Source organism: Maylandia zebra, linkage group LG22 (assembly GCF_041146795.1).
Source record: "Maylandia zebra isolate NMK-2024a linkage group LG22, Mzebra_GT3a, whole genome shotgun sequence".
Taxonomy (NCBI): Eukaryota; Metazoa; Chordata; class Actinopteri; order Cichliformes; family Cichlidae; genus Maylandia; species Maylandia zebra.
The window spans coordinates 26220908-26248886 of NC_135187.1; the positions used below are offsets into that span (position 1 = coordinate 26220908).

A 27979-nucleotide genomic window follows, 5' to 3' on the forward strand; every position below is an offset into this window, starting at 1 on the left:
TTATAGCTGCCCAGTAGAAGACCATCACATTTTTAAAATGGAAAACATGAGGACATGCAAGAGGTAAGCCTGTCTTTCAGAAACGCAGAGCTGGTTGCAATATTTTCATATACCTCTTTTCCACGTACCTGATCTTTACTTTAACTACGTTACTCCTGAAATGTGTAGCTGCGGTCACCAATCATCACAGCAAGAGGAATTCACCAGCTTGTCTCTAGACCTTGTTCCAGAGGGGTCTATTATAAACATGTTAGAGACATACTTGAAGGTAAGATCACAAATTCCAATAGAGTTGTCGTATCAGCGATCTTAACACACCTTTTTTGTTAGTGTTTGTGTGCATGTGTGTGTGCATATGTTGAGATTTCTTTCTACCATAAAGCCTGTTTTCTCTGTGCTGTTGCTCAGGAACAAGAAATAGAATTTCGCTGTGATTGTGGAGGGACGGCCTCAGAACTGAAGTTGTCTTTTGATACACTGCCAAGGTGAGTAAGGTCACATCAGAATTGATCGACTGACCAGGTTTCCAAACTGTGGCGCATCAAATATCAGAGTTCTTCGAGACAATACTTGAGCAGTCGTTTTCTCCCATCTTCTGTTTGTGTTTGACACTCATTCTTCTTATTTTCTACCTTGTTTGTGTTTTTTTTCTTTTCTGCCAGAGTTCTGATCTTGCATCTGAAGAGGTTTGGCTTTACACAAACCTACAAGATTAAGAAGGTGGATGACCCCGTCAGGCTGCAGAGGGACTTGGTGGTGCCATCCAATCAGGTAAAAACAGACTGCAGAACGTCTCAGGCTACGTCCACACTAGCCCGGATAGATTTGAAAACTCCGTGTCCACACTGGCGTTTTCAGTCATTTTCAAATAGTTGTGCGTCTGCATTGAAACGGCCGAAAACGCTTACGTTCCAGTCCTGCGCATGCGCAAAAGTGAGTGAGAATTACAGAATTTGAAGAAAAGCTATCCGGAGCATGTACAAACTGATATTAATCTTTTTTAGGGCTGTCAAAGTTGAGAGCAATCAAAACAACTGCTGTCTAATGCACTCGGCTTATCTTTGTTTAATTGCTCACATGACTGCATCACATGACCAAAATGCGTCATCGTTTTAGAAAGTCTGCGTTTTCGAGTGTCCACACTGCGATGGGACAACTCCGTTTTGAAATGTATGCGTTTTCGAGAGCGTTCTCAAGATGCTGTGTTTTTCCTTGAGGAAAACGCCGTCTCGGTGTGGACGGGAGGTCAAAGCGGAGAGAAAACGATGCGTTTTCAAACGAAAACGCATTAGTGTGGACGTAGCCTCAGCAAATCAGCTTAATTATGGCACTGATGTGAGACTTTATGAAACTAACACTCTTTGGATTTGTTCCTTCTCAGGGTGGTGGCTGTTATAGTCTTTGCAGCATCATCAGTCATTATGGAGGCACAGAGTCAGGTAAAACAACAGACTTGTGACAAACAGAAAATGAAACTTGCTACTTTTCAGTGAAGGACTCACACACAAAAGCTTTTGATGTTCTAAGAAGCACTAAGTCAAAATCACTGTTTGCTTGAATCAGTTGACTTCCAGAAGTTGGATTCATTTGTCTTAATGTGATTTCAGGACACTACATCTGTAGTTCTGTCCATCCTGAGGAGAGTCAGCACTCTACATCAGATCGCTGGCTCACCTATAATGACGCACAGGTGCTCCACACAACTGGATCTGCAGTTTGTGAGGAACAGCAGCAGTCGGCCTACATCCTGTTTTACAAGAGAAACGTAAGAAGACACAGCATCTCATCCTGAAGTGAGAGAATTTTTAAATGTCCTGTTACCTTGTTAACCAGTTTTGTCTTCATTCTCAGTTCTGAAACAGGAAATGGAAGGAAGGAAGGAAGTTAAGGTCATCATCATGCTGAGAAGGAAAAGCAGTCGTCCCAGCCCACCATCGCACACTGGAGGACAAGTATAGGTAAGTATTGCCCTCAGGAGGGAGGGTCCTGCCAGAGAGCCTGGTCCTCCCAAGATTTCTTCCTCCAGGAGGGAGTTTTTTCTTGCCACCGTCGCCCCACATTCACTGGTCTCATCAGCAGGGACATTTTTAACCTCCTAAGACCTGAACTTTCATGGCATGCATTTTTAATTCCTCTGTGCCATTTAGGTTGATTGGGACCCGATGAAGGTAAAAACCAAGACATCAGATTCGGACTATCTTTTTTTTGTTTCTCAAAAGAATGAGATCCACATATGAGGACATTCATTTTAAATTTCGATTGAACAGTGGCAGTGTCATGTCCTCCCTCATAAGTGGATATCAGGTTTTTGAAGAGCAAAATTTTGTATTTTGGTCTAGACAACCCAAAATGTTATGTCTACATATGTGGACACCAGGTCCTAGGAGGTTAAAACAAAATCTACTAGAGATCGTCCTTTTCTGGACCAGTGTTTGGCTTGCTCTCTGGGAACAACAAATTAGTGCTGTCAGCGTTAACGTCATTAAGTAAAATGACGTTAACGCTGACAGCACTAATTTGTTGTTATTATTATTAATATTATTATTAATTTATTTGTAAAATAAATTAAATAAAAAAAACCAAAGAAATGATTTAATTCTTTATTTTATTTTGTTTTATTAAAATCAAAATAACAACAAAAACAAAAATAACTAATAAAAAAATATTAAAAGTATTCAGCAGTGTTTTGTGAAATTTGTAATGAGCCTTAGTTAAGTTGATGTCACAGAAGTTTCTGAATCATTTAGATTGTTCAACAAACTGATTCACTCAGGTAAAGATGGTGAGCTGGAGCAATGGTACCCTTGGAGTTCAGTTTAAGTTTTCAGACAAATATTCCCTCGATCAGTTGCAGCTTCTGCTTTTAAATAAATGATTTAGCTGCAAATGTTTAGCTACAGGTAGCAAAGTCCAAAAGTGACACCAGCCAAACATGCAAAAAATGCAAGACGGTGGTGCGCACAGATACAGCGGCTCTATGCTCTCCACTTACCCAATTTCACTGTGCAAGAAACTGCACAATGACAATAAAAAGCTCTAAGTCTAAAACAGTTTCCTGTCCAGTAAAATCGGGCAATTATTCGCTCCAGAGTTTTATCCTACTCCAGGTGAGCAGCCATCGACTTGTAATGAGCCAGCTAAAACAATAATTTCTCAGTGGCTCTTCTGGCACCAACAAGTGGGTGTGTTCTTCCATCGTGCAAGTGTCACGACACACTGAACATGGTCTGAACATGGATTTTCCCTCGATATGTCTTTTCCACCAGTACTATGGGGTATTTGTGAATATCCATGACTGACCCGGCCAGGTGGCCAGCTGGTCTTTGGACAGGGTCACGGCAGTTTCAAGGTTCAACAAAATCCCTTTCACTGACAGACTGAAGGAAAGCTCCTCAAAAATGGAGGGTCTTCAAGCTCCTCAGTGGCAGGAAAAGGTTTCCCGGACCCAGTGTTGTATATTTGTTTCCCAAAAGATTGAACTAGTGGAGAGAAATCAGGTTCTGAAACCATCCAGAAGACAAAGTCTCCAACTGGTTTGTGGAAGTCCCGTTTCTCCAAATTAATCAGCGGGTGAAATGTCTCTTCATGGATGGTTTTGATTCTGTTGTTATTCACGAACAAAGCCGTCAAAGCAGCATATGAAAGAAAGTCATCTTTCATTGTTGTCTCCAGCGTGTTAAAAGAGAGATCGAGCTCAGTGATGAGTTTTGAAGCGGCTGCAGGGACTTCTCCAAGGTTTTGGCTCGAACAGTCGAAGGATGTTGTTCACAGTGGTGACACTGTTGACTGGTGATTGACAAGCACTGAGATACTAACATGACAAACACAAGAAACATCATGACTTATTCTCCTGAGTGCCTGCAAAACACAAACACAAAATCAAACTCAAAGCTTTTCTCTCAGATGCTGGTGTGGCACAATCTAATGATAAAAAAGGTCATGCTAACAGCTTTTGGAGCACAGCTGCACAAAATAACAGCTTTTGGAGCACAAAATGCATTACAGGTAAACCCAGTACCCAAACATGTTAACAAGGATAAAGAAAAAATCTGAAACAAAAGCAGGTAGTGTGGTGATTTATGTTGTGAGGATGCTTTCACTCCCATCAAAGTCACCCAGTGTTGAGAACCCAAATGAGCCCAAAAACCTCAAGTGGCTGCAACCAACAGCGAACGTCAAGAAGTGGATACTTGCATGTTGAGCCAGAAACATGCAGAAAACCCAAAAGAGGCAAGACAGCACATCTTGGTCCCACTCAGGCAGTACGAACACCTGGAAAGAGGAGCCCACAGTTCAGACCCAAGGTCACTGGTAAGGACACCAGCCAGTTATAAGTCTAGTTTTAATTTTCATTTTAGTTAGTGTTATGGCCTTTCTAAGGGTGGCCAGACCATAATATAAGGGTGATCCACCCCTGTCTGACCCCAAGCAGCACATCACACAACCAGTACAATTTTGATGGTGATTTTTTTTCACAGTGATTGAATTCTAACAAAGGAAAGGAGCGAACTATAGCTTCGGGGTGGACCCCAAAACAACAAACAAAAGGGACCGTATCTAAAGGATGTACAAAACTTATTTATGAAAAGAATAAAACCAAATGACAATGTCTTATCTCCCTAACTAAGAAAAACATGAGAAAAGGGTAATCAAATAAAAAGGCAGTCCACCCCTACATGCTCCTGTATAAAGAGACGGGTAACACAAAGCCTGCAGGTTGAGGTCCATGGCGGTGTCATCTTATATGTTGTCTCCAGGTCATTAGCCAATCTGTATGGGCTGTCCCATGGATGCACCAATCACGGAAAGGCACCTGCACACTCAGATTTACATATGAGACAACATTACGACAACAGTCGTAACATTAACTAAAAATGTTTTTCACCATCTCGTTTTAACTTCTGGTTTAGCTTCAGCTAACTAAAACTAAATGGACCTTGGAAATAATCACATCTTAATAGAGTGAACCATAGACTGTATAAAAGATAGGACCATTGCAACTTGACTGCAGCACTTCACCCTTTCACATAGTCCCAGCTCTTCTCTGTCATGTTTTATGGTGCTGCAAATGTCTTCAGTTGGTGAAAGGTCTGGGCTGCTGGTGTCTTGTTGTGCTTGCTATGCATCCCTGACTCGTTTCTTCTTTCTGCATCAAGTAAGGAATGTAGTGAAAGTTCCCAAGAGGTTAAAAACACAACTGAAAAAAGGCCATCAGACCTGAGTTGGGACACTTGGATTATGGAGCTTCTGGACCAAGAGAGTGGATGGGAGCATGTGTTTAACAAGTAAGAGTATAACGTCCCCCAAAATGTCCCTAACTAAGAAAAACATGAGAAAAGGGTAATCAAATAAAAAGGCAGTCCACCCCTACATGCTCCTGTATAAAGAAACAGGTAACACAAAGCCTGCAGGTTGAGGTCCATGGCGGTGTCATCTTATATGTTGTCTCCAGGTCAAGGAGACAACATATAACATGGATAGACAGACAGATTTCAAAATAGCCAGCTGGAATGTTAAGGGGTTGAATAACGGGATTAAGAGGAAGAAAATATTAACATATCTAAAGTTATTGTAACCCACCTAAAATTTGCCTCATGAAAATGAACTGCTGTTCCCAAAGAATGTCAGTAGGTGGCACTATGAGATTGTTTAGTGCTTGTGAACTTGAGTTGAGAACTGTAGAGAAGGAGAATAGCGCTAAGGCTACGTATGCTGGTCGGAGCTACTCACCGAGTTTTTCTTTAATCCTTGTTCAAGAAAAAGGTTGTGTGTGAAGACACAAATTGGATTTTACTTTTCCGCTTGTTGATGCTGATGTACCTCTGTTTTTGTGTTTTTTGTTCATTTCCGGTGAGTTGACTAACTGCGCTAGCATAGCAAGCTAATCGTCAGCTAATCATTAGCTTAGTATAATGTAAATTTCATGTGTTCCTTTTAAGTGCTGTATTATCTTTTTATTTCTTCACTTGTGAATGTTTTAAACCAATCGGAAATATTTCTTTGGAAGCTAGTAGGTAAGTTTTATTTATTGTAATGAGATGATAAATATGAGCAGTCTTTGGCTAAATAGTACTGCGACCATGTTTTGCACTTTCCTCGTGCATCAGTAATGTACATTCTCTCAATTCATTGGATTGATGTGACTGCTGTTCACAAAATATGAGATTTGAGTTAAATTTGTATGATGTGGAAATTGTTTTAAGGTTCTTTGATTAATTTTATTATTGATTGCATTAAGTCGTTATATACAAAGAGTGAGAGACATTTGGTCACTAGTGTTAATTAAGTTGTTATATGATATTCATGTAAAATATGTTCACTGCCCTGTGCAGGTTGGTTTTTTTGTTGGAGTCTAAAGTTGCGAGCCAGGATTCCGGATCCCCAGCTGCGATGCAGGAAAGATTTCCAGCCTACTTAAAGTGACAACTGCGTGACTTCTTGACAGATAAGCTTATGAGATCTCAGAACAATACACTACCCGGGTAGTACTACTAACATTAACACTATACTCACACACCTGAACTGAAAAGACTGAAAAGAACTCTGAACACTGAACTCTGAACTCTAAAACTGAATACACAGACTGACAAATATGGACAATTGGAACTGTTGTGAACTGTTGAATGACTGTTTTTGGTTTGTTTTGAATAAATGTTGACTGTTCTTTGAGCTGTGTGTCATTCGCGCCTTAGTCGATTCCTAGACACCATAAGCCTAAGATCCTAACTTTCTCTACATTCAGTAGTGGTAAAGTATCGTGTGTTACATTATCAAGAGTTGATATAGCCTTTATTCAAGAAATGCACACGTGTAAGTCAGAAGCCTTAAAACTTAAATGTTCCTGGGTAGGTAAAGTCTTTTCCAGTCCTGGAACTGGTAAAAGTAGGGGAGTGTCGGTTCTGATTCATAAAGCAGTTAGCTTTACTGAAACAAAAGTAATAACAGATAAGGAAGGTAGATTTATATTGGTTTATGGACAACTACTGGACACACCAATAATTTTATGTAATATCTATGCACCTAATGCGGACATACTCACCTTTTTTCATAACCTGTCACAGTATCTTTTGGAATTAGAAGGTGCACAAATAGTGGTAGGAGGAGATTTTAATCAAATACTGGATCAAGACCTAGATAGATCGCTTCCTAGGACAGGCACAGAGAGTAAATCTGTAGTTGCCATAAGGCAGATGACCTCAGGTTTAGGTCTGAATGATATTTGGCGGACAATGCATCCAGAAGGCAGGGAATATTCCTTTTACTCTCCGCCTCATAATGTTTATACTAGAATCGACTACTTTCTTATTTCTGAAGCCTTAGTGAATAACTCTAGATTCAAGTATTGGTAACTAAGCTGTAGTGCCTCTTCACCTCACTGTGCAATACCTTTTGTGCAATACTTTTGTAAATAGTCAACGGTGCAATAGACTCAATACTTGAAATGTGCAATTCTTGAAATGTGCAATTCACTTGTATTTTTATTTTTATTCCTATTTATTCTATTTATCCCCTTCGTATATTTTATTTATATTGTCTCTGTATTTATATATATATATATGTGTGTGTGTGTGTGTGTGTGTGTATTATATATATATATATATATATATATATATATATATAAAATATTCTGTAACTCTGTAACTTCTGTCGGTGCTGTGCTTTTTTGGAAATCGAATTTCCCAGAGGAACCCACCCGAGGGATTAATAAAGTTCTATCTAATCTAATCTAATCTAATATAGTATTCTCGGACCATGTGCCAATTTTTCTATGTCTTGAAAATATTTTACAGATTCCTCAAAGCCGCAGATAGGAATGAACTGGTCTGCATTGGTGCATCATATCTTTATTCTCTTCCCCCTCCTGCCCCCCCCCCCCCCCCCCCCCCCCCCCTCTTTCTTAAATAGATAACTATCATATCTGATATCATATCTCACAGTACAATAATATTGAATGGGTTGCATTGTTGTATTTTGTCATGTTTCTCAGGTCTTTGTCTGAATTTCTACGAACATTATTGCTAAGGATTGTCTTATTGCATTGGAGTCACACTGGGTTAAATATGTACACTTGGGTTTTAAGGGGTATTTATTATTTTCTTCTTTTTTTTGGGTTGTATGGAAGCCCCAAACGCAATTTCATTGTTCTTGACAATGACAATAAATAAATAAATACTAATACTAAATACTAAATGTGTCCTTAATTAAAGACTCTGGGTTTATTAAATTGATAAGCGATGAAATACAATTTTACAAACAGACAAATAATCGAGAGGACACTACATTGGCTACTTGGTGGGATGCTGTTAGGGAAAATATTCTAAAACACTTCTTCAGTAAAGACTCAGAGAAGAGAAACACACAGAACTTCTTGCTAGCAAGGGCAGCCTCCAGACTGAGACTCGCGCTGAGCTTTGCCCTTGTCTTTATTTTATACTTCAGTGTGTGTGTGTGTGTTACTGCTTGTCAAAGGGTCATATACATAAAAGCACAAAAGGTACATCCTTGGTCACAAAGAGGGTAGTCTCCCCCACCCTAGATGGTTCACCCTAGATAACACGGTGGGGAAGTCCAGCAGTTCATCTAAACAAAAGGCACTTAGACTAAAACAGACATAGCTATGTTAAAACAATAAAACAAGGTGCAACCTCTCATGCTCCCAGGACGTGGGGGTGCATTCCTGGGGTGCACACCAAGCCTGCAGCCTGTTAGAGATCACACATCCTGTCACTACACAATTAATTATATGCCTCTAAGCATACATGGTTAAATATTTCCTAATACAAATAACTACAAGCAGTATTCTACCATATGCAAACTTATATCACTAAAAGATTATACTGACTACTAAATACAATTTTCCATTGACAGATGCTATGAAGGCATACTTAAGGCGGAGGACAATTTCTTACGCTTCCTTTAAAAAGAAGGCAGCTAACAAGAATATCATTACGTTAGAAGCCAAATTAAAGGCACTTGAGGCAGTACATTCCCATACAAAAGACAGAGTTACGTTGAATAAAATTGTTAAAGTTAAATATAAGTTGAATGTACTGTACAACAGAAAGGCAGAATACGCTTTATTTCGCATTAATCAAGCATATTGGGAAATGGGAGAAAAGCCGAGTCGTTTATTAGCATACCGTCTTAAACAGAAAGACAGTATGAACCATATCCCAGGCATACGACAATCAGATGGGGTTATTTTAACTTCTTTTAGACATATAAATGATGGATTCAGGGCCTTTTACAATAATCTTTATTCTACACAAGGGAGTTTAGATGAACAGAAATTCGAAGCATTCTTTACTGATTTAAACCTGCCACAGCTTTCTACTACTGACCAGCAGATTATAGATGCTCCAATTACAGTGGAGGAGATTACCCGTGCAATTAACAGTATGCCACTTAATAAAGCTCCAGGATTAGATGGGTTACCATTGGATTTCTATAGAGCATTTGAGGATATGTTAAGTCCCCTGTTGCTCGATGTTTATAATGAGGCGTTCAAAGTAGGCTCATTACCTCAGTCAATGCACTCTGGACTTATAACATTTATTCTTAAAACTGGGAAAGACCCTTTAGACCCAAGTGGTTACCGCCCCATATCTTTGCTGAATTCTGACCAAAAAATCTTGGCAAAGGTCTTAGCGGGTCGATTAAAAGTAGTAATGGCGAAAATAATTCATGCAGACCAATCTGGTTTTGTTCCAAACCGCTATGGTTCAGATAATATTAGGCGGTTGGTTAATTTGCAAAATTATGTATATGATTCAGTATATCCAACAGTGGCCCTATCGCTGGATGCTGCACAAGCTTTTGATTGTGTTGAGTGGGATTATCTGTTTAAGACATTAGAAAAGTTTGGTTTTGGTGACAATTTTATTAGGTGGATAAAGATATTATATGATTCGCCTTCAGCGCGAGTATTGACGAATGGGCTCATATCAGACCTATTCCTTTTACTGAGATCCACAAAAATGGGTTGTCCCCTTAGCCCCGGTCTTTTTGTAATTGCTATAGAGCCTTTGGCACAAAAACTGAGAAATAATGTAAATATATTTGAAATTTCGATGGGTAATAGTCAACATAAGCTTCTATTATATACAGATGATGTGTTGTTACTTATGACCCAGCCTGGGAAGTCAATTCCAGCCCTATTAGAATGTATAGAAAGCTTTACGCTGCTTTCAGGGTATCGCGTCAACTGGGATAAATCAGAGGCAATGCCTATGTCAGGACACTGCCCCCATACTTTATTTAAACAGTTGGGAGTGTCATGGTTCTGGGTCAGTTTCGACCCAGTATTTTGAGTTTTGATTGATTAGTTTATTTTTGAATGTTTGTTGTGGTTTTGGGCGCTATGAGTATTATTATTATTATTATTATTATTAGAATTCTATGTTTCTGTTTATTCATGTTTAAGGATTTGTTCTCGGTTGTATCTCACGTTTAGTTTAGTTCAGGTTCCATGTGTCATTCTGTCTGTCTCTCAGTGTCAGGTCTGCGTCTTGGTGTAGTGTTCTCGTTTCCTGTTTTATTGTGAAGGTCTGCGTCCCATGTGAGTGTGTTCAGTTTTACCTCTGTTTCGTCTTGTTGATTATTCCCAGATGTGTCCACCACCTGTGTGTAATTCCCCTGTGTTTCTCTGTGTGTATTTAAGTCGTGTCCTCTGTCATTGTAGTTGCTGGTCCGTCTGTGTTTTCCACCATGTTTCATCCGTGTGTTCCCTGCCGTCACCATCTTGTACCGTCGTCCACCTTGCTTCATGTTTGAGTTCCGGTTCGTATTCAGTAGTTTAGTTGTCTCCAGTCTAGTTTAGTTTGTGCTCCATTTGCTGTTTGTCTATATTTATTTCGTGTCCAATAAACCACCTTCACTCCTCCACTACTGCCTGCGATTGATCCTCATTTATTATTTTTATACGGCTTATCTCACTCGCCGTGACAGTACGCACCAGCCAGCTATGGATCCAGCGGCATTCAGTCCACCCAGGGAGCTTCGGGAGGCCGTTATCGACTCTGCTTCTAGATTAATTAACCAGTGGTTAGAGCATGAGGGAGACGCCTCTCTTTACACTGTGGAAGCCAACCTACAACACCTTATTTCCGGTTATCCCTGGCTATTGGACTCTCTGCATCCGCTCGTGCAGAGTTTCGTTCTCCACGAGCTTCACCTACACCCCCCCGCCGCTACCGCAATTTTTTGTGTTTCTACTGAGGATAACAATGATTTCTCACCCATGGCCATAGCTTCTAAGACTGCCTGTTCTGAACCCTCGTTCCATGTTTATGACCGTGTCCGCTCCATTGTCCCATCCTCACTTCCATCCCAGTCAAATGCCAGGCCTGTAATGCTGCCCTCAGTTCAGTCAGCAGCCGCGCTGCCCTCAGTTCAGTCAGCAGCCGCGCTGCCCTCAGTTCAGTCACCCACTCCACCACTTATTACAACTCCACTACAGTCGTCTCCGCTACCTGTAGGTCACTCTGTAGCCGCTTCGCTGCCTATTGCTCTGTCGCCACCAGTTCAGCTGTCTGTCCGCTCGTTTACTCAGCCACCATCCTCACTATCTCATTCAAAGCAGGGAACACACTTCACCACAATATCTGCTGGTTCTCTTAAGCTGGCCATGTCAGAGACAGTTGCTCCCTCTAGGGCCTCCCCAGAGGCTGGGTGTCAGTCACCAGCCAACTCTGGACCCCTAGAGGTCAAGACGCCAGCGCCAGCAGCCTCACCGGAGAACTCACCAGAACAGTCTCAGCTCTCAGCACCCCCTGAGAGTTCAAGTGAGTTCACCCGTCCGCCTCCGTCCTCTGCTGAGTGTATTGGGGAACACTTTCAGCCCTCTGAGGACTGCATCCCACTGTTGCTGCCTGAGTCTAGCCACTGTGCTGCTCAGTCCCAGCCAGTGTCCACACTGGCAGAGGTCTCCGTGCCTGCTGCTTCAGTGTCTGTTTCCACTGGAGGGCCAGAGGGGCCCGTCCAGTCTCAAGCCATGTTAGCTGGGGGTTCAGGTGAACCCAGCCAGCATCCTGCCTCGTCGGCTGGAGGGCCTGAGGAGCCCAGCCAGCCTCAAGTGTCGTCAGCTGGGGGTTCGGGAGAACCCAGCCAGCCTCAACTGTCGTCAGCTGGGGGGCCCGAGTTGCCCGTCCAGCCTCAAGCCAAGTCAGATGGTGGGTCTGAGGAGCCCACCCAGCACCATGCCTCGTCTGCTGGGGGTCCTGGAGGACCCAGCAAGCACATCCTCACGTCTGCTGACGGTCCGGGGAAGTTTGTTTAGCCACCACCTGCTGAATCATCCCCTGTGGCTTCTACACCGTTGCCTGCATCCACATCACCTCCTGCAGCATCACTGCCTGCAGCATCACCACTGTCTGGTTCCGCAGCCGTCCCGCTGCCGTGCCTTCATCCACGCCTGGTCCAGCCTCCGTGCCTTCATCTGGTCCGGCTCCGCCTTCGTCTGGCCCTGCCTCGTCTTCGTTTGGTCCGGCTTCAGCTCCGCCTTCATCTGGTCCGGCTTCAGCTCCGCCTTCGTCTGGTCCTGCCTCGTCTTCGTCTGGTCCTGCCTCGTCTGGTCCTGCGGTTGCCACACCGCCATCAGAGCCAGCTCGACCCGTTCTGCCTCGCCTCTGCCGGCCGTTTTCCGGGCCTCTAAGTTGGCATCATGGCCTTCGGGGACGGCCTCCGGAAAGAGTTCGTCGCCGCCGCTGGCATCGCGGCCGACCTCCGGACCTGCTCAGTGGCCGCCACTGCCTTCCAAGTGGTCGGCCTCCAGAACTGTTTGCCCATCACCGCCGTTGCCGTGTGCACGGTCGGCCTCCAGAACTGTTTGCCCGTCGCCGCCGTTGCCGTGTGCACGGCCGGCCTCCAGAACTGTCTTGGTCCTTGTGTTGTCGACCCCCTGAACTTTTCTTAGACTCTTGTTGAGCTCTAGTTTGGTTTTGTTTTTGATCTGTTTTCGTGGACTGTTTTCTTGTGTTTTTGGACTGGTTTTGGCCTTCATCTGGTCCGGCTCCGCCTTCGTCTGGCCCTGCCTCGTCTTCGTTTGGTCCGGCTTCACCTCCGCCTTCATCTGGTTGGGCTTCAGCCCCTTGTTTTTGGTTTCATACCCTCCTTCCTTGACCCCCTCCACCCACCCTGGTCTGGTGCTCTGTTTTGTTGCTGTCTTTTTGTTTGGGGCTGTCGGGGGCCAGCCCTTGGAGGTGGGGGGGGGGGGGGGGGGGGGGGGGGGGTACTGTCATGGTTCTGGGTCAGTTTCGACCCAGTATTTTGAGTTTTGATTGATTAGTTTATTTTTGAATGTTTGTTGTGGTTTTGGGCGTTATGATTATTATTATTATTATTATTATTATTATTATTCCATCCATCCATCCATCCATTCGCTTCCGCTTGTCCTTTTCAGGGTCGCGGGGGGCGCTGGAGCCTATCCCAGCTGTCATAGGGCGAGAGGCGGGGTACACCCTGGACAGGTCGCCAGTCTGTCGCAGGGCCAACACACAGGGACAGACAACCATTCGCACTCACATTCATACCTAGTGACAATTTGGATTATCCAATTAACCTATCCCCACAAGCTGCATGTCTTTGGACGGTGGGAGGAAGCCGGAGTACCCGGAGAGAACCCACGCAAACACGGGGAGAACATGCAAACTCCACACAGAAAGACCCCGGCCTGATGTTGGAATTGAACTCAGGACCTTCTTGCTGTGCGGCAACAGTGCTAACCACCGTGCCACCGTGCTGCCCTATTATTATTATTATTATTATGATTATTATTATTATTATTAGAATTCTATGTTTCTGTTTATTCATGTTTAAGGATTTGTTCTCGGTTGTATCTCACGTTTAGTTTAGTTCAGGTTCCATGTGTCATTCTGTCTGTCTCTCAGTGTCAGGTCTGCGTCTTGGTGTAGTGTTCTCGTTTCCTGTTTTATTGTGAAGGTCTGCGTCCCATGTGAGTGTGTTCAGTTTTACCTCTGTTTCGTCTTGTTGATTATTCCCAGATGTGTCCACCACCTGTGTGTAATTCCCCTGTGTTTCTCTGTGTGTATTTAAGTCGTGTCCTCTGTCATTGTAGTTGCTGGTCCGTCTGTGTTTTCCACCATGTTTCATCCGTGTGTTCCCTGCCGTCACCATCTTGTACCGTCGTCCACCTTGCTTCATGTTTGAGTTCCGGTTCGTATTCAGTAGTTTAGTTGTCTCCAGTCTAGTTTAGTTTGTGCTCCATTTGCTGTTTGTCTATATTTATTTCGTGTCCAATAAACCACCTTCACTCCTCCACTACTGCCTGCGATTGATCCTCATTTATTATTTTTATACGGCTTATCTCACTCGCCGTGACAGTACGCACCAGCCAGCTATGGATCCAGCGGCATTCAGTCCACCCAGGGAGCTTCGGGAGGCCGTTATCGACTCTGCTTCTAGATTAATTAACCAGTGGTTAGAGCATGAGGGAGACGCCTCTCTTTACACTGTGGAAGCCAACCTACAACACCTTATTTCCGGTTATCCCTGGCTATTGGACTCTCTGCATCCGCTCGTGCAGAGTTTCGTTCTCCACGAGCTTCACCTACACCCCCCCGCCGCTACCGCAATTTTTTGTGTTTCTACTGAGGATAACAATGATTTCTCACCCATGGCCATAGCTTCTAAGACTGCCTGTTCTGAACCCTCGTTCCATGTTTATGACCGTGTCCGCTCCATTGTCCCATCCTCACTTCCATCCCAGTCAAATGCCAGGCCTGTAATGCTGCCCTCAGTTCAGTCAGCAGCCGCGCTGCCCTCAGTTCAGTCAGCAGCCGCGCTGCCCTCAGTTCAGTCACCCACTCCACCACTTATTACAACTCCACTACAGTCGTCTCCGCTACCTGTAGGTCACTCTGTAGCCGCTTCGCTGCCTATTGCTCTGTCGCCACCAGTTCAGCTGTCTGTCCGCTCGTTTACTCAGCCACCATCCTCACTATCTCATTCAAAGCAGGGAACACACTTCACCACAATATCTGCTGGTTCTCTTAAGCTGGCCATGTCAGAGACAGTTGCTCCCTCTAGGGCCTCCCCAGAGGCTGGGTGTCAGTCACCAGCCAACTCTGGACCCCTAGAGGTCAAGACGCCAGCGCCAGCAGCCTCACCGGAGAACTCACCAGAACAGTCTCAGCTCTCAGCACCCCCTGAGAGTTCAAGTGAGTTCACCCGTCCGCCTCCGTCCTCTGCTGAGTGTATTGGGGAACACTTTCAGCCCTCTGAGGACTGCATCCCACTGTTGCTGCCTGAGTCTAGCCACTGTGCTGCTCAGTCCCAGCCAGTGTCCACACTGGCAGAGGTCTCCGTGCCTGCTGCTTCAGTGTCTGTTTCCACTGGAGGGCCAGAGGGGCCCGTCCAGTCTCAAGCCATGTTAGCTGGGGGTTCAGGTGAACCCAGCCAGCATCCTGCCTCGTCGGCTGGAGGGCCTGAGGAGCCCAGCCAGCCTCAAGTGTCGTCAGCTGGGGGTTCGGGAGAACCCAGCCAGCCTCAACTGTCGTCAGCTGGGGGGCCCGAGTTGCCCGTCCAGCCTCAAGCCAAGTCAGATGGTGGGTCTGAGGAGCCCACCCAGCACCATGCCTCGTCTGCTGGGGGTCCTGGAGGACCCAGCAAGCACATCCTCACGTCTGCTGACGGTCCGGGGAAGTTTGTTTAGCCACCACCTGCTGAATCATCCCCTGTGGCTTCTACACCGTTGCCTGCATCCACATCACCTCCTGCAGCATCACTGCCTGCAGCATCACCACTGTCTGGTTCCGCAGCCGTCCCGCTGCCGTGCCTTCATCCACGCCTGGTCCAGCCTCCGTGCCTTCATCTGGTCCGGCTCCGCCTTCGTCTGGCCCTGCCTCGTCTTCGTTTGGTCCGGCTTCAGCTCCGCCTTCATCTGGTCCGGCTTCAGCTCCGCCTTCGTCTGGTCCTGCCTCGTCTTCGTCTGGTCCTGCCTCGTCTGGTCCTGCGGTTGCCACACCGCCATCAGAGCCAGCTCGACCCGTTCTGCCTCGCCTCTGCCGGCCGTTTTCCGGGCCTCTAAGTTGGCATCATGGCCTTCGGGGACGGCCTCCGGAAAGAGTTCGTCGCCGCCGCTGGCATCGCGGCCGACCTCCGGACCTGCTCAGTGGCCGCCACTGCCTTCCAAGTGGTCGGCCTCCAGAACTGTTTGCCCATCACCGCCGTTGCCGTGTGCACGGTCGGCCTCCAGAACTGTTTGCCCGTCGCCGCCGTTGCCGTGTGCACGGCCGGCCTCCAGAACTGTCTTGGTCCTTGTGTTGTCGACCCCCTGAACTTTTCTTAGACTCTTGTTGAGCTCTAGTTTGGTTTTGTTTTTGATCTGTTTTCGTGGACTGTTTTCTTGTGTTTTTGGACTGGTTTTGGCCTTCATCTGGTCCGGCTCCGCCTTCGTCTGGCCCTGCCTCGTCTTCGTTTGGTCCGGCTTCACCTCCGCCTTCATCTGGTTGGGCTTCAGCCCCTTGTTTTTGGTTTCATACCCTCCTTCCTTGACCCCCTCCACCCACCCTGGTCTGGTGCTCTGTTTTGTTGCTGTCTTTTTGTTTGGGGCTGTCGGGGGCCAGCCCTTGGAGGTGGGGGGGGGGGGGGGGTACTGTCATGGTTCTGGGTCAGTTTCGACCCAGTATTTTGAGTTTTGATTGATTAGTTTATTTTTGAATGTTTGTTGTGGTTTTGGGCGTTATGATTATTATTATTATTATTATTATTATTATTATTATTCCATCCATCCATCCATCCATTCGCTTCCGCTTGTCCTTTTCAGGGTCGCGGGGGGCGCTGGAGCCTATCCCAGCTGTCATAGGGCGAGAGGCGGGGTACACCCTGGACAGGTCGCCAGTCTGTCGCAGGGCCAACACACAGGGACAGACAACCATTCGCACTCACATTCATACCTAGTGACAATTTGGATTATCCAATTAACCTATCCCCACAAGCTGCATGTCTTTGGACGGTGGGAGGAAGCCGGAGTACCCGGAGAGAACCCACGCAAACACGGGGAGAACATGCAAACTCCACACAGAAAGACCCCGGCCTGATGTTGGAATTGAACTCAGGACCTTCTTGCTGTGCGGCAACAGTGCTAACCACCGTGCCACCGTGCTGCCCTATTATTATTATTATTATTATTATTATTATTAGAATTCTATGTTTCTGTTTATTCATGTTTAAGGATTTGTTCTCGGTTGTATCTCACGTTTAGTTTAGTTCAGGTTCCATGTGTCATTCTGTCTGTCTCTCAGTGTCAGGTCTGCGTCTTGGTGTAGTGTTCTCGTTTCCTGTTTTATTGTGAAGGTCTGCGTCCCATGTGAGTGTGTTCAGTTTTACCTCTGTCTAGTCTTGTTGATTATTCCCAGCTTTGTCCACCACCTGTGTGTAATTCCCCTGTGTTTCTCTGTGTGTATTTAAGTCGTGTCCTCTGTCATTGTAGTTGCTGGTCTGTCTGTGTTTTCCACCATGTTTCATCCGTGTGTTCCCTGCCGTCACCATCTTGTACCGTCGTCCACCTTGCTTCATGTTTGAGTTCCGGTCCGTATTCAGTAGTTTAGTTGTCTCCAGTCTAGTTTAGTTTGTGCTCCATTTGCTGTTTGTCTATATTTATTTCGTGTCCAATAAACCACCTTCACTCCTCCACTACTGCCTGCGATTGGATCCTCATTTATTATTTTTATACGGCTTATCTCACTCGCCGTGACAGGGAGTTTCTGTGGTCCGTGAATGGTTTGAGGTATTTGGGGATACAAATTACCTCGGATTACACTAAGATGGTTCCAGCAAATATGGAGCCAATGTTTGAAAGGATAAAAATGGAATTTGGTAGATGGTCCAGAGTGTGTCTCACAATATGGGGTAAAATTAGTTGTATTAAGATGATGACTGCACCCATGATCTTTTATATTTTATCTAATATTCCATTACACATTCCAGATAAGTATTTCAAAGATCTAGACTTTTTAATGCGGCAGTTTCTTTGGGATAGCTCACCACATCGTTTAAGTATTAAGAAACTTCAAGCGAGTGCAAAACAAGGAGGTTTTTCATTGCCTAATTTCCAATGGTATTATTGGGTGATGAACGTGAAACAACTTAGAGCTTGGTTACCTACTGCACCAGTTAAACCCATCTGGTCCCATATAGAGACGGAAGTTAATGGCGGTATTTCTCCTTGGAGGGAGCTGTTTGATACCAGTCATAAAACTACCCATCCTATAATTGCAAAGATACTGTGGTTTAAATTACATAGGGCAGGTCGCTGGGACTTTATTAAATCACCTTCGGCAACCTTATGGAGTAATAAAATAATTTTAATTGGAGGGACATCGGTTGACTGGTTACAGTGCCGTAAAGCAGGCATCCTTAATGTATCAGATTTATTTGACTGTGGGACTAAATGTTTTTTAAGCTTTGATAAAATTGTGGAGTTATATAAGTTGCAGCGTAATCAATTCTGGAGATATGTCCAAATACATAGTTCATTATCGAAGTGGCTGGGAACCCCTTTGAGTTGTCCTGTGGGCAGCCCTGTGGAAGTCCTGCTCTCAAGATCATCCTTGGGTAAAGGCATTACCTCTAAGATTTATCACTTATTGCAAGAACGGTCAGCTGACCCTCTCCTTAAAGTTAAGGGCTACTGGGCCCAGGGCATGGCATTGGACATATCTTCAGTTGAATGGGATTCATGTTTTCAAAATATTAATACTATGTATAAAGAAACAGGCAGTAGATTGATTCAATTTAAGATAATCCATAGGTGGCATCGAACACCGCAACAATTGTATAAATGGAACCTGGCCTCTACGGACGAATGTTGGAGATGTGATGGTCAAAATGCTTTGATTTTACATATCTTATGGAGCTGTTCGGCACTTCGGGATTGGTGGGAAAATATAATGGAGGTAATTTTCAGTGTTTTAAAAAGGAGATTTGTTATCTCACCAAAACAGTCCATACTTGGTATAACCACAGAAATTTCTGATGTACAGGGAGTGCAGAATTATTAGGCAAATGAGTATTTTGTCCACATCATCCTCTTCATGCATGTTGTCTTACTCCAAGCTGTATAGGCTCGAAAGCCTACTACCAATTAAGCATATTAGGTGATGTGCATCTCTGTAATGAGAAGGGGTGTGGTCTAATGACATCAACACCCTATATCAGGTGTGCATAATTATTAGGCAACGTCCTTTCCTTTGGCAAAATGGGTCAAAAGAAGAACTTGACAGGCTCAGAAAAGTCAAAAATAGTGAGATATCTTGCAGAGGGATGCAGCAGTCTCAAAATTGCAAAGCTTCTGAAGCGTGATCATCGAACAATCAAGCGTTTCATTCAAAATAGTCAACAGGGTCGCAAGAAGCGTGTGGAAAAACCAAGGCGCAAAATAACTGCCCATGAACTGAGAAAAGTCAAGCGTGCAGCTGCCAAGATGCCACTTGCCACCAGTTTGGCCATATTTCAGAGCTGCAACATCACTGGAGTGCCCAAAAGCACAAGGTGTGCAATACTCAGAGACATGGCCAAGGTAAGAAAGGCTGAAAGACGACCACCACTGAACAAGACACACAAGCTGAAACGTCAAGACTGGGCCAAGAAACATCTCAAGATTGATTTTTCTAAGGTTTTATGGACTGATGACATGAGAGTGAGTCTTGATGGGCCAGATGGATGGGCCCGTGGCTGGATTGGTAAAGGGCAGAGAGCTCAATCCGACTCAGATGCCAGCAAGGTGGAGGTGGAGTACTGGTTTGGGCTGGTATCATCAAAGATGAGCTTGTGGGGCCTTTTCGGGTTGAGGATGGAGTCAAGCTCAACTCCCAGTCCTACTGCCAGTTTCTGGAAGACACCTTCTTCTGCATCCTTCAAGAAAAACATGATTTCCATGCAGGACAATGCTCCATCACACGCGTCCAAGTACTCCACAGCGTGGCTGGCAAGAAAGGGTATAAAAGAAGAAAAACTAATGACATGGCCACCTTGTTCACCTGATCTGAACCCCATTGAGAACCTGTGGTCCATCATCAAATGTGAGATTTACAAGGAGGGAAAACAGTACACCTCTCTGAACAGTGTCTGGGAGGCTGTGGTTGCTGCTGCACGCAATGTTGATGGTGAACAGATCAAAACACTGACAGAATCCATGGATGGCAGGCTTTTGAGTGTCCTTGCAAAGAAAGGTGGCTATATTGGTCACTGATTTGTTGTTGTTTTGTTTTTGAATGTCAGAAATGTATATTTGTGAATGTGGAGATGTTATATTGGTTTCACTGGTAAAAATAAATAATTGAAATGGGTATATATTTGTTTTTTGTTAAGTTGCCTAATAATTATGCACAGTAATAGTCACCTGCACACACAGATATCCCCCTAAAATAGCTCAAACTAAAAACAAAAACTACTTCCAAAAACATTCAGCTTTGATATTAATGAGTTTTTTGGGTTCATTGAGAACATGGTTGTTGTTCAATAATAAAATTATTCCTCAGAAATACAACTTGCCTAATAATTCTGCACTCCCTGTAGATTTTTCCAGTTATACAAAAAGATGGATTATTTTGGCTCTTACTACGGCCAAACGGGTCCTGCTAAGACATTGGCGGAAAAAGAACCCCCCCTCCCTATGAAGAGTGGCTAAAGACAATGGCTAAGTTGGCGTCTTACGAAAAAGTGACTTATGGTTTATTAGACAAATTGCATCAATATGATTGTATTTGGTCCCCCTTTACAAGCTGGCTTTCTGTAACTTGAAGAACAGAGGAGTAATGACAGAGTGGTGGTGTGGGAATTGGTGTGCGAAGAAAGAATAGGATAACTTCCCTTTGTTTTGTTTTTTGTTGTTGTGTTTTGTTTTTGTTTGTTTGTTTTTTAAACTATTTATTTATGTAGTTATCCTTAAGCTCTGTTATTGAAGTTTAAAATGAAATAAATAAAAATTGTTGATGATAAAAAAAAGTTTAAACTTCAAAGCTCATGCATGCATGCACATCCAGTGCTCAGTGTCTAATTGTGTGTTTGTGTTTTTATCTTTTTGCAGTAGCGCAGTGAAACATTTGGGCGGTGGATAAATAATGGAAAATAAAATTCAGACTACAGACGGCTTCAGGTGAGTACACGTGGTGCACAAGGACCAAAGCTCACCTTCTCAACCTGGACAAAATGAATTATTTTACACTGATACTGTAAACTTTTGTTTGTGTGTCAGGTTTCCATACATCGGAAGCAGCTGCTGCATCTGTAATTCTGTCCGTCCCGAGGAGAGTCCACACTCTACATCCTTGGCTCACCTATAATGACGCACAGGTGCTGCACACAACTAGATCTGCAGCTTGTGAGGAACAGCAGCACTCAGCCTACATCCTGTTTTACAAGATTAACGTAAGAAGACACAGCATCTCATCCTGAAGTGAGAGAATGGCACGCCAGCTGCAGCCTAATCCAGTCTCTCTTCTTTTCTTTTTTCGGTGCCCAGACACCCTTCAGTTTCATCATGTCATCCCTAACAATACAATGTAGAGTTGGATGGAGGATGAAGACAGCAGAGAGCAAAAGAAACAGGTAAGAGCAGACAGGTAGTCAGAGTTAACAAAAACTTTTAAAGCCAGTGTAGCTTCTGTTTTGAACACATTTATTGATGACAATTTTACATAAATAAGCAGTGTGTTATACTGTTATCAGATGTGGAGTCTCACGAACCACTTTAATAGTGACTTGTGTCTCAAATACTGTTTATTTGTCTTAGTTACAGATAGTGAAATAAAAATGGAACGAGAAGCGTAGGATTTTGAATTGATACCATTGGTGCATCTACTAAAGTTCTGGGGTCAGTTTGAATATCAGTGACCTTGACCTTGAGTTCAAGTTTTCTGAAAATCTTGTGAATGCTACAACTCTGTGACGAGAAGTAAGTCTCCTAGGTCTTTAAATTTGTATATAGGTGAATCTAGTAGGAAGCTGAAGGGTTGCACTGCGGGCCATCTGTAGAGGTGTAGAGTCAACAACCTGTCTGTGAACGTGGACAAAACAAAAGAGATTGTTGACTTCAGGAGAGCACAGTGGGATCACTGCCCACTTAACATGAATGGATCCTCTGTGGAGGTCGTCAAGAGCACCAGATTTCTTGGTGTCCACCTGGCGGAGAACCTCTCCTGCTCCCTCAACACCAGCTCCATAACCAAGAAGGCCCAGCAGCGTCTCTACTTCAAGCAGAAGCTGAGGAAAGCCCATCTCCCACCATCCATTCTCACCACCTTTTACAGTGGGACTAACAAGAGCATCCTAAGTAGCTGCATCACTGTCTGGTATGGTAACTGCAGCGTATTAGATCGCAGTACCCTACAACGGATTGTGAGAGCAGCTGAGAAGATCATTGGAGTCCCTCTCCCCTCCTTATAACACCCGCTTGCTGGAGGACCCCACACAGCCTTCAAACACACTCTTCACCCTGCTGCCTTCTGGAAAGAGGTCCCAGAACATCCGGGCCCTCGCTACCAAACTACGGAAAAGTTTCTTCCCACAAGCCGTCAGACCCCTGAACACTCAGTGACTGCACTGGCACACGCACACCTTCACACATGTCACTACCAAGCACTTATCTGCAGTATCTCACACTCATACACATACATACAGACACCAAGTTACTTTTGCACAATACTCAGCATTTTGCACATTTCCATTGTCTTGTGTCTGTATCGTCCTGTTCTGTCTAGTTTTGCACTGTTTTGTCTTGTTTATTTTTGCAATTTATGCACACTGCACTTTATGTAGTCCTGGGTTTGTCCGTATATGTCATATATAGCACCAGGGTCTCGGAGGAACGCGGTCTCATTTCACTCTGTACAGTACCTCTGCACGTGGTTAAAATGACAATAAAAGCCACTTGACTTGACCTGTTTTTGTAGCAGTTGCTTGGAGACGAGCACCATACAGTTCAAATGAGCATACATTCCAAAATATGCAAATGAGCCCCATACATCATAATGCTGATGTTTGCTGTTCAGGGTATGAACGTTCTATGCTGAAAGTTTATAAATATACAACCTTTGACTGCTTGTTTTCAGTTGAACTTTTGCAAAGCTGAGGAGATTTTGGCTGCGATCACATCAAGTCCAAAGATGTTTAAACTTCTTTTTCACAGAAAGGTAAGTTTGAAGAGACTCGCAGCACATTTCTCTGAATGTTTTCTTATGGTAAATAAGCATTTTTGAAACTTTTAAGGAAGCTTCTTGGATGATTTCTGTAAAAACTGAATTTTGAATCCAAATGAAGGATATTGTATTTTCTTACCATATACTTTGTTTTATGCCATTACTGATGTTGCTTTTCTTGTTTCTAAACAGAAATCACACAAACAAAACGTGGCAGAGAAGGAAATTCCTTCTACGTCTCATCAGAGGTAAAGAAATGCGCCGCTCTTTAATGCTGCTGGAGATATTTATAGCAGTGGTTTAGTTGGAGCTCTTTTATTTCCCTTTTATTGGTGTTTTGTATTTACATCTTTTTTACTACTTCTAGTCTTGTCTATAATTTCTATTGATTCAGAGATTAGCGTTTGAAAATGTAGAGTGTAAATGTACAAAATACATGATTTTGTTCCATTACAGTTATTAATTTTTATCTGCAATCTCCAGCATGTACTCCTTGTTAAAAATTTCCACTTTGAAAAATAACATTTACACTTTTGTCCTCATCAGCATCCCGGATGCTTGTGTTGCTGAAAATGGTCAAAAGAAGAAGAGAAAATGGAGACACCTCTGCTGTTCCTCGGTTTGCTTTTACACGAAACATATGAAATGCACATTCTCTTTAAATTGCACTTGTTAATTTAAAGTGACTTTACTTTTTTAATAAACTTATGTTTGTTCGTCCTCTGCAGCAAACTGACAGCGATGCAGAGGCAGAGAGCAACACTGTGAAGACACAAAAAAAGTGTCGCTGGTTTCTTTTTAAATTCTGGAAGGTATGTTTTATGGAAAGAGTCACTGTCATCAAGCATTTACTCACCACAGTTAAATGCGAAGAATTAAGAGCAATTTAGCACATCCATGTCCTCAAATTAAGTTCAAAGATGTTTAAAGGTTTTTTTTTTCACAGAAAGGTAAGTTTGAAGAGACTTGCAGGATGTTTCTCTAAATATTTTTTATGGTAAATAAGCATTTTTGAATCTTTTAATGAAGCTTGATGGATGATTTCTGTAAAAACTGAATTTTGATCAGAACCAAATGAAGGATTTTGTATTTCATAGGACAAACTTTAAAACTCAATTTAAAGCATGAATAAATTGTTTTTAATTTATTTAAAGATATTCCTATATATCTGCTTCATGAGCTGACAGCTCACTGAAGTGATAAATAATATGAAATAATACCAAATTTTCTAACTGGACACTTTTCATGGAGAGACTCCCTTGGTATGTTTGTTTTATGCCATTACTGATGTTGGTTTTCTTGTTTCTAAACAGAAATTACACAAACAAAACGTGGCAGAGAAGGAAATTCCTTCTACGTCTCATCAGAGGTAAAGAAATGCGCCGCTCTTTAATGCTGCTGGAGATATTTATAGCAGTGGTTTAGTTGGAGCTGTTTTATTTCCCTTTTATTGGCATTTTTCTTCCACCTTGTGTATTTACATCTTTTTTACTACTTTTGGACGTCCTCCAAAATGTTTCAACTTCAAAGCTCATGCATACATGCGCATACACTGCTCAGAATCTTGACATCTTTCCTAATTTTGTGTTTGTGTTTTTACCTTTTTGGAGCAGTGTAGCATGCGGTGGGAAAAAAATAGAAAGTCAAACTGGGACTATAGACTGCTTCGGGTGAGTACACGTGGTGCACAAAGACTCACTTTGTCAAAGTGGAGAAAATGAATTATTTTACACTGATACTGTAAACGTTGCGCGTGTGTGTCAGGTTTCCAAACATCGGAAACACCTGCTACATGAACTCCTGCCTGCAGAGCCTCCTCAACATTGAGGAGTTCATAAGAGACATCAGGCGTCAGGGGGTTTTGTGGAGCACAGATCCAGAAGCTCAGCTCTTAAGGTGCGCTACGTCAACCTTCTACTTTCTTCAAAAACCTGAAGAACAAAGAGATCTAACAGCAGAAATGTCTGTTTACCCTTCCTTTCTACAGAAGGCTTATTGATGTCAGGGACTGTCACGAGTCAACAGATTATGGCCTTAAAGATCACCACCTAAGAGCTTTTAAGAAGGCATTCAGCAGTCAAGCTCCTGAATACACCGGCAGTGCACAGAAAGTGCGTCAGCTATTTGGACATTTCGTTTTTTGCTTTACCTTCTGATTTTGATGTACTGTTTTAAATCTCTCTGCTTTTCTTTCAGGACGCTCATGAATTCCTAACATTATTCCTCGATGAGGTCAAAAGGCTCACACCTCACCTGGAGAGGAACGCAGCTCTCCTGGGCCAAAGTTATAGCTGCCCAGTAGAAGACCATCACATTTTTAAAATGGAAAACATGAGGACATGCAAGAGGTAAGCCTGTCTTTCAGAAACGCAGAGCTGGTTGCAATATTTTCATATACCTCTTTTCCACGTACCTGATCTTTACTTTAACTACGTTACTCCTGAAATGTGTAGCTGCGGTCACCAATCATCACAGCAAGAGGAATTCACCAGCTTGTCTCTAGACCTTGTTCCAGAGGGGTCTATTATAAACATGTTAGAGACATACTTGAAGGTAAGATCACAAATTCCAATAGAGTTGTCGTATCAGCGATCTTAACACACCTTTTTTGTTAGTGTTTGTGTGCATGTGTGTGTGCATATGTTGAGATTTCTTTCTACCATAAAGCCTGTCTTCTCTGTGCTGTTGTTCAGGAACAAGAAATAGAATTTCGCTGTGATTGTGGAGGGACGGCCTCAGAACTGAAGTCGTCTTTTGATACACTGCCAAGGTGAGTAAGGTCACATCAGAATTGATCGACTGACCAGGTTTCCAAACTGTGGCGCATCAAATATCAGAGTTCTTCGAGACAATACTTGAGCAGTCGTTTTCTCCCATCTTCTGTTTGTGTTTGACACTCATTCTTCTTATTTTCTACCTTGTTTGTGTTTTTTTTCTTTTCTGCCAGAGTTCTGATCTTGCATCTGAAGAGGTTTGGCTTTACACAAACCTACAAGATTAAGAAGGTGGATGACCCCGTCAGGCTGCAGAGGGACTTGGTGGTGCCATCCAATCAGGTAAAAACAGACTGCAGAACGTCTCAGGCTACGTCCACACTAGCCCGGATAGATTTGAAAACTCCGTGTCCACACTGGCGTTTTCAGTCATTTTCAAATAGTTGTGCGTCTGCATTGAAACGGCCGAAAACGCTTACGTTCCAGTCCTGCGCATGCGCAAAAGTGAGTGAGAATTACAGAATTTGAAGAAAAGCTATCCGGAGCATGTACAAACTGATATTAATCTTTTTTAGGGCTGTCAAAGTTGAGAGCAATCAAAACAACTGCTGTCTAATGCACTCGGCTTATCTTTGTTTAATTGCTCACATGACTGCATCACATGACCAAAATGCGTCATCGTTTTAGAAAGTCTGCGTTTTCGAGTGTCCACACTGCGATGGGACAACTCCGTTTTGAAATGTATGCGTTTTCGAGAGCGTTTTCAAGATGCTGTGTTTTTCCTTGAGGAAAACGCCGTCTCGGTGTGGACGGGAGGTCAAAGCGGAGAGAAAACGATGCGTTTTCAAACGAAAACGCATTAGTGTGGACGTAGCCTCAGCAAATCAGCTTAATTATGGCACTGATGTGAGACTTTATGAAACTAACACTCTTTGGATTTGTTCCTTCTCAGGGTGGTGGCTGTTATAGTCTTTGCAGCATCATCAGTCATTATGGAGGCACAGAGTCAGGTAAAACAACAGACTTGTGACAAACAGAAAATGAAACTTGCTACTTTTCAGTGAAGGACTCACACACAAAAGCTTTTGATGTTCTAAGAAGCACTAAGTCAAAATCACTGTTTGCTTGAATCAGTTGACTTCCAGAAGTTGGATTCATTTGTCTTAATGTGATTTCAGGACACTACATCTGTAGTTCTGTCCATCCTGAGGAGAGTCAGCACTCTACATCAGATCGCTGGCTCACCTATAATGACGCACAGGTGCTCCACACAACTGGATCTGCAGTTTGTGAGGAACAGCAGCAGTCGGCCTACATCCTGTTTTACAAGAGAAACGTAAGAAGACACAGCATCTCATCCTGAAGTGAGAGAATTTTTAAATGTCCTGTTACCTTGTTAACCAGTTTTGTCTTCATTCTCAGTTCTGAAACAGGAAATGGAAGGAAGGAAGGAAGTTAAGGTCATCATCATGCTGAGAAGGAAAAGCAGTCGTCCCAGCCCACCATCGCACACTGGAGGACAAGTATAGGTAAGTATTGCCCTCAGGAGGGAGGGTCCTGCCAGAGAGCCTGGTCCTCCCAAGATTTCTTCCTCCAGGAGGGAGTTTTTTCTTGCCACCGTCGCCCCACATTCACTGGTCTCATCAGCAGGGACATTTTTAACCTCCTAAGACCTGAACTTTCATGGCATGCATTTTTAATTCCTCTGTGCCATTTAGGTTGATTGGGACCCGATGAAGGTAAAAACCAAGACATCAGATTCAGACTATCTTTTTTTTGTTTCTCAAAAGAATGAGATCCACATATGAGGACATTCATTTTAAATTTCGATTGAACAGTGGCAGTGTCATGTCCTCCCTCATAAGTGGATATCAGGTTTTTGAAGAGCAAAATTTTGTATTTTGGTCTAGACAACCCAAAATGTTATGTCTACATATGTGGACACCAGGTCCTAGGAGGTTAAAACAAAATCTACTAGAGATCGTCCTTTTCTGGACCAGTGTTTGGCTTGCTCTCTGGGAACAACAAATTAGTGCTGTCAGCGTTAACGTCATTAGGTAAAATGACGTTAACACTGACAGCACTAATTTGTTGTTATTATTATTAATA

At 43.5% G+C, this 27979-nt stretch overlaps 1 protein-coding gene and 1 long non-coding RNA gene across 4 annotated transcripts; both read left to right on the top strand.

Annotated features, from left to right (window-relative positions):
- Window positions 1-464: 464 nt before the first annotated feature.
- Window positions 465-2596, top strand: LOC143414701 (uncharacterized). Its single transcript, XR_013095387.1, has 5 exons — window positions 465-485; window positions 663-771; window positions 1382-1439; window positions 1608-1765; window positions 1852-2596. It is a non-coding gene; the product is annotated as an uncharacterized LOC143414701 (long non-coding RNA).
- A 1850-nt stretch (window positions 2597-4446) lies between these two features.
- Window positions 4447-27928, top strand: LOC106676229 (ubiquitin carboxyl-terminal hydrolase 37-like). Of its 3 annotated transcripts, none has more exons than XM_076879533.1 (20): window positions 4447-5285; window positions 6333-6482; window positions 21047-21115; window positions 21215-21387; window positions 21482-21567; window positions 23070-23150; window positions 23349-23404; window positions 23703-23775; window positions 23885-23968; window positions 24470-24525; window positions 24770-24826; window positions 24921-25052; window positions 25144-25267; window positions 25353-25504; window positions 25610-25709; window positions 25850-25926; window positions 26104-26212; window positions 26823-26880; window positions 27049-27206; window positions 27293-27928. In XM_076879533.1, exons 5-20 carry the CDS (start codon window positions 21532-21534, stop codon window positions 27296-27298), a joined length of 1359 nt encoding a protein of 452 aa, XP_076735648.1. In that variant the 5' UTR covers window positions 4447-5285; window positions 6333-6482; window positions 21047-21115; window positions 21215-21387; window positions 21482-21531; the 3' UTR covers window positions 27299-27928. The 3 variants fall into 3 exon arrangements, with proteins under 3 accessions (XP_076735648.1, XP_076735647.1, XP_076735649.1); XM_076879532.1 differs by lacking the exon at window positions 4447-5285 and adding an exon at window positions 5392-5850; XM_076879534.1 differs by lacking the exon at window positions 4447-5285 and adding an exon at window positions 5886-6014.
- The last annotated feature ends 51 nt before the right edge of the window (window positions 27929-27979 follow it).

What these genes read in the sequence shown, in the direction of transcription:
- LOC106676229 (XM_076879533.1), top strand. Translation starts at nt 21,532, where the DNA reads ATGGAGGATGAAGACAGCAGAGAGCAAAAGAAACAG. An exon ending in CCAGAAGCTCAGCTCTTAAG is followed by an intron (nt 25,053 to 25,143) that starts GTGCGCTACGTC and finishes TCCTTTCTACAG; the next exon opens with AAGGCTTATTGATGTCAGGG. An exon ending in TGTTAGAGACATACTTGAAG is followed by an intron (nt 25,710 to 25,849) that starts GTAAGATCACAA and finishes GCTGTTGTTCAG; the next exon opens with GAACAAGAAATAGAATTTCG.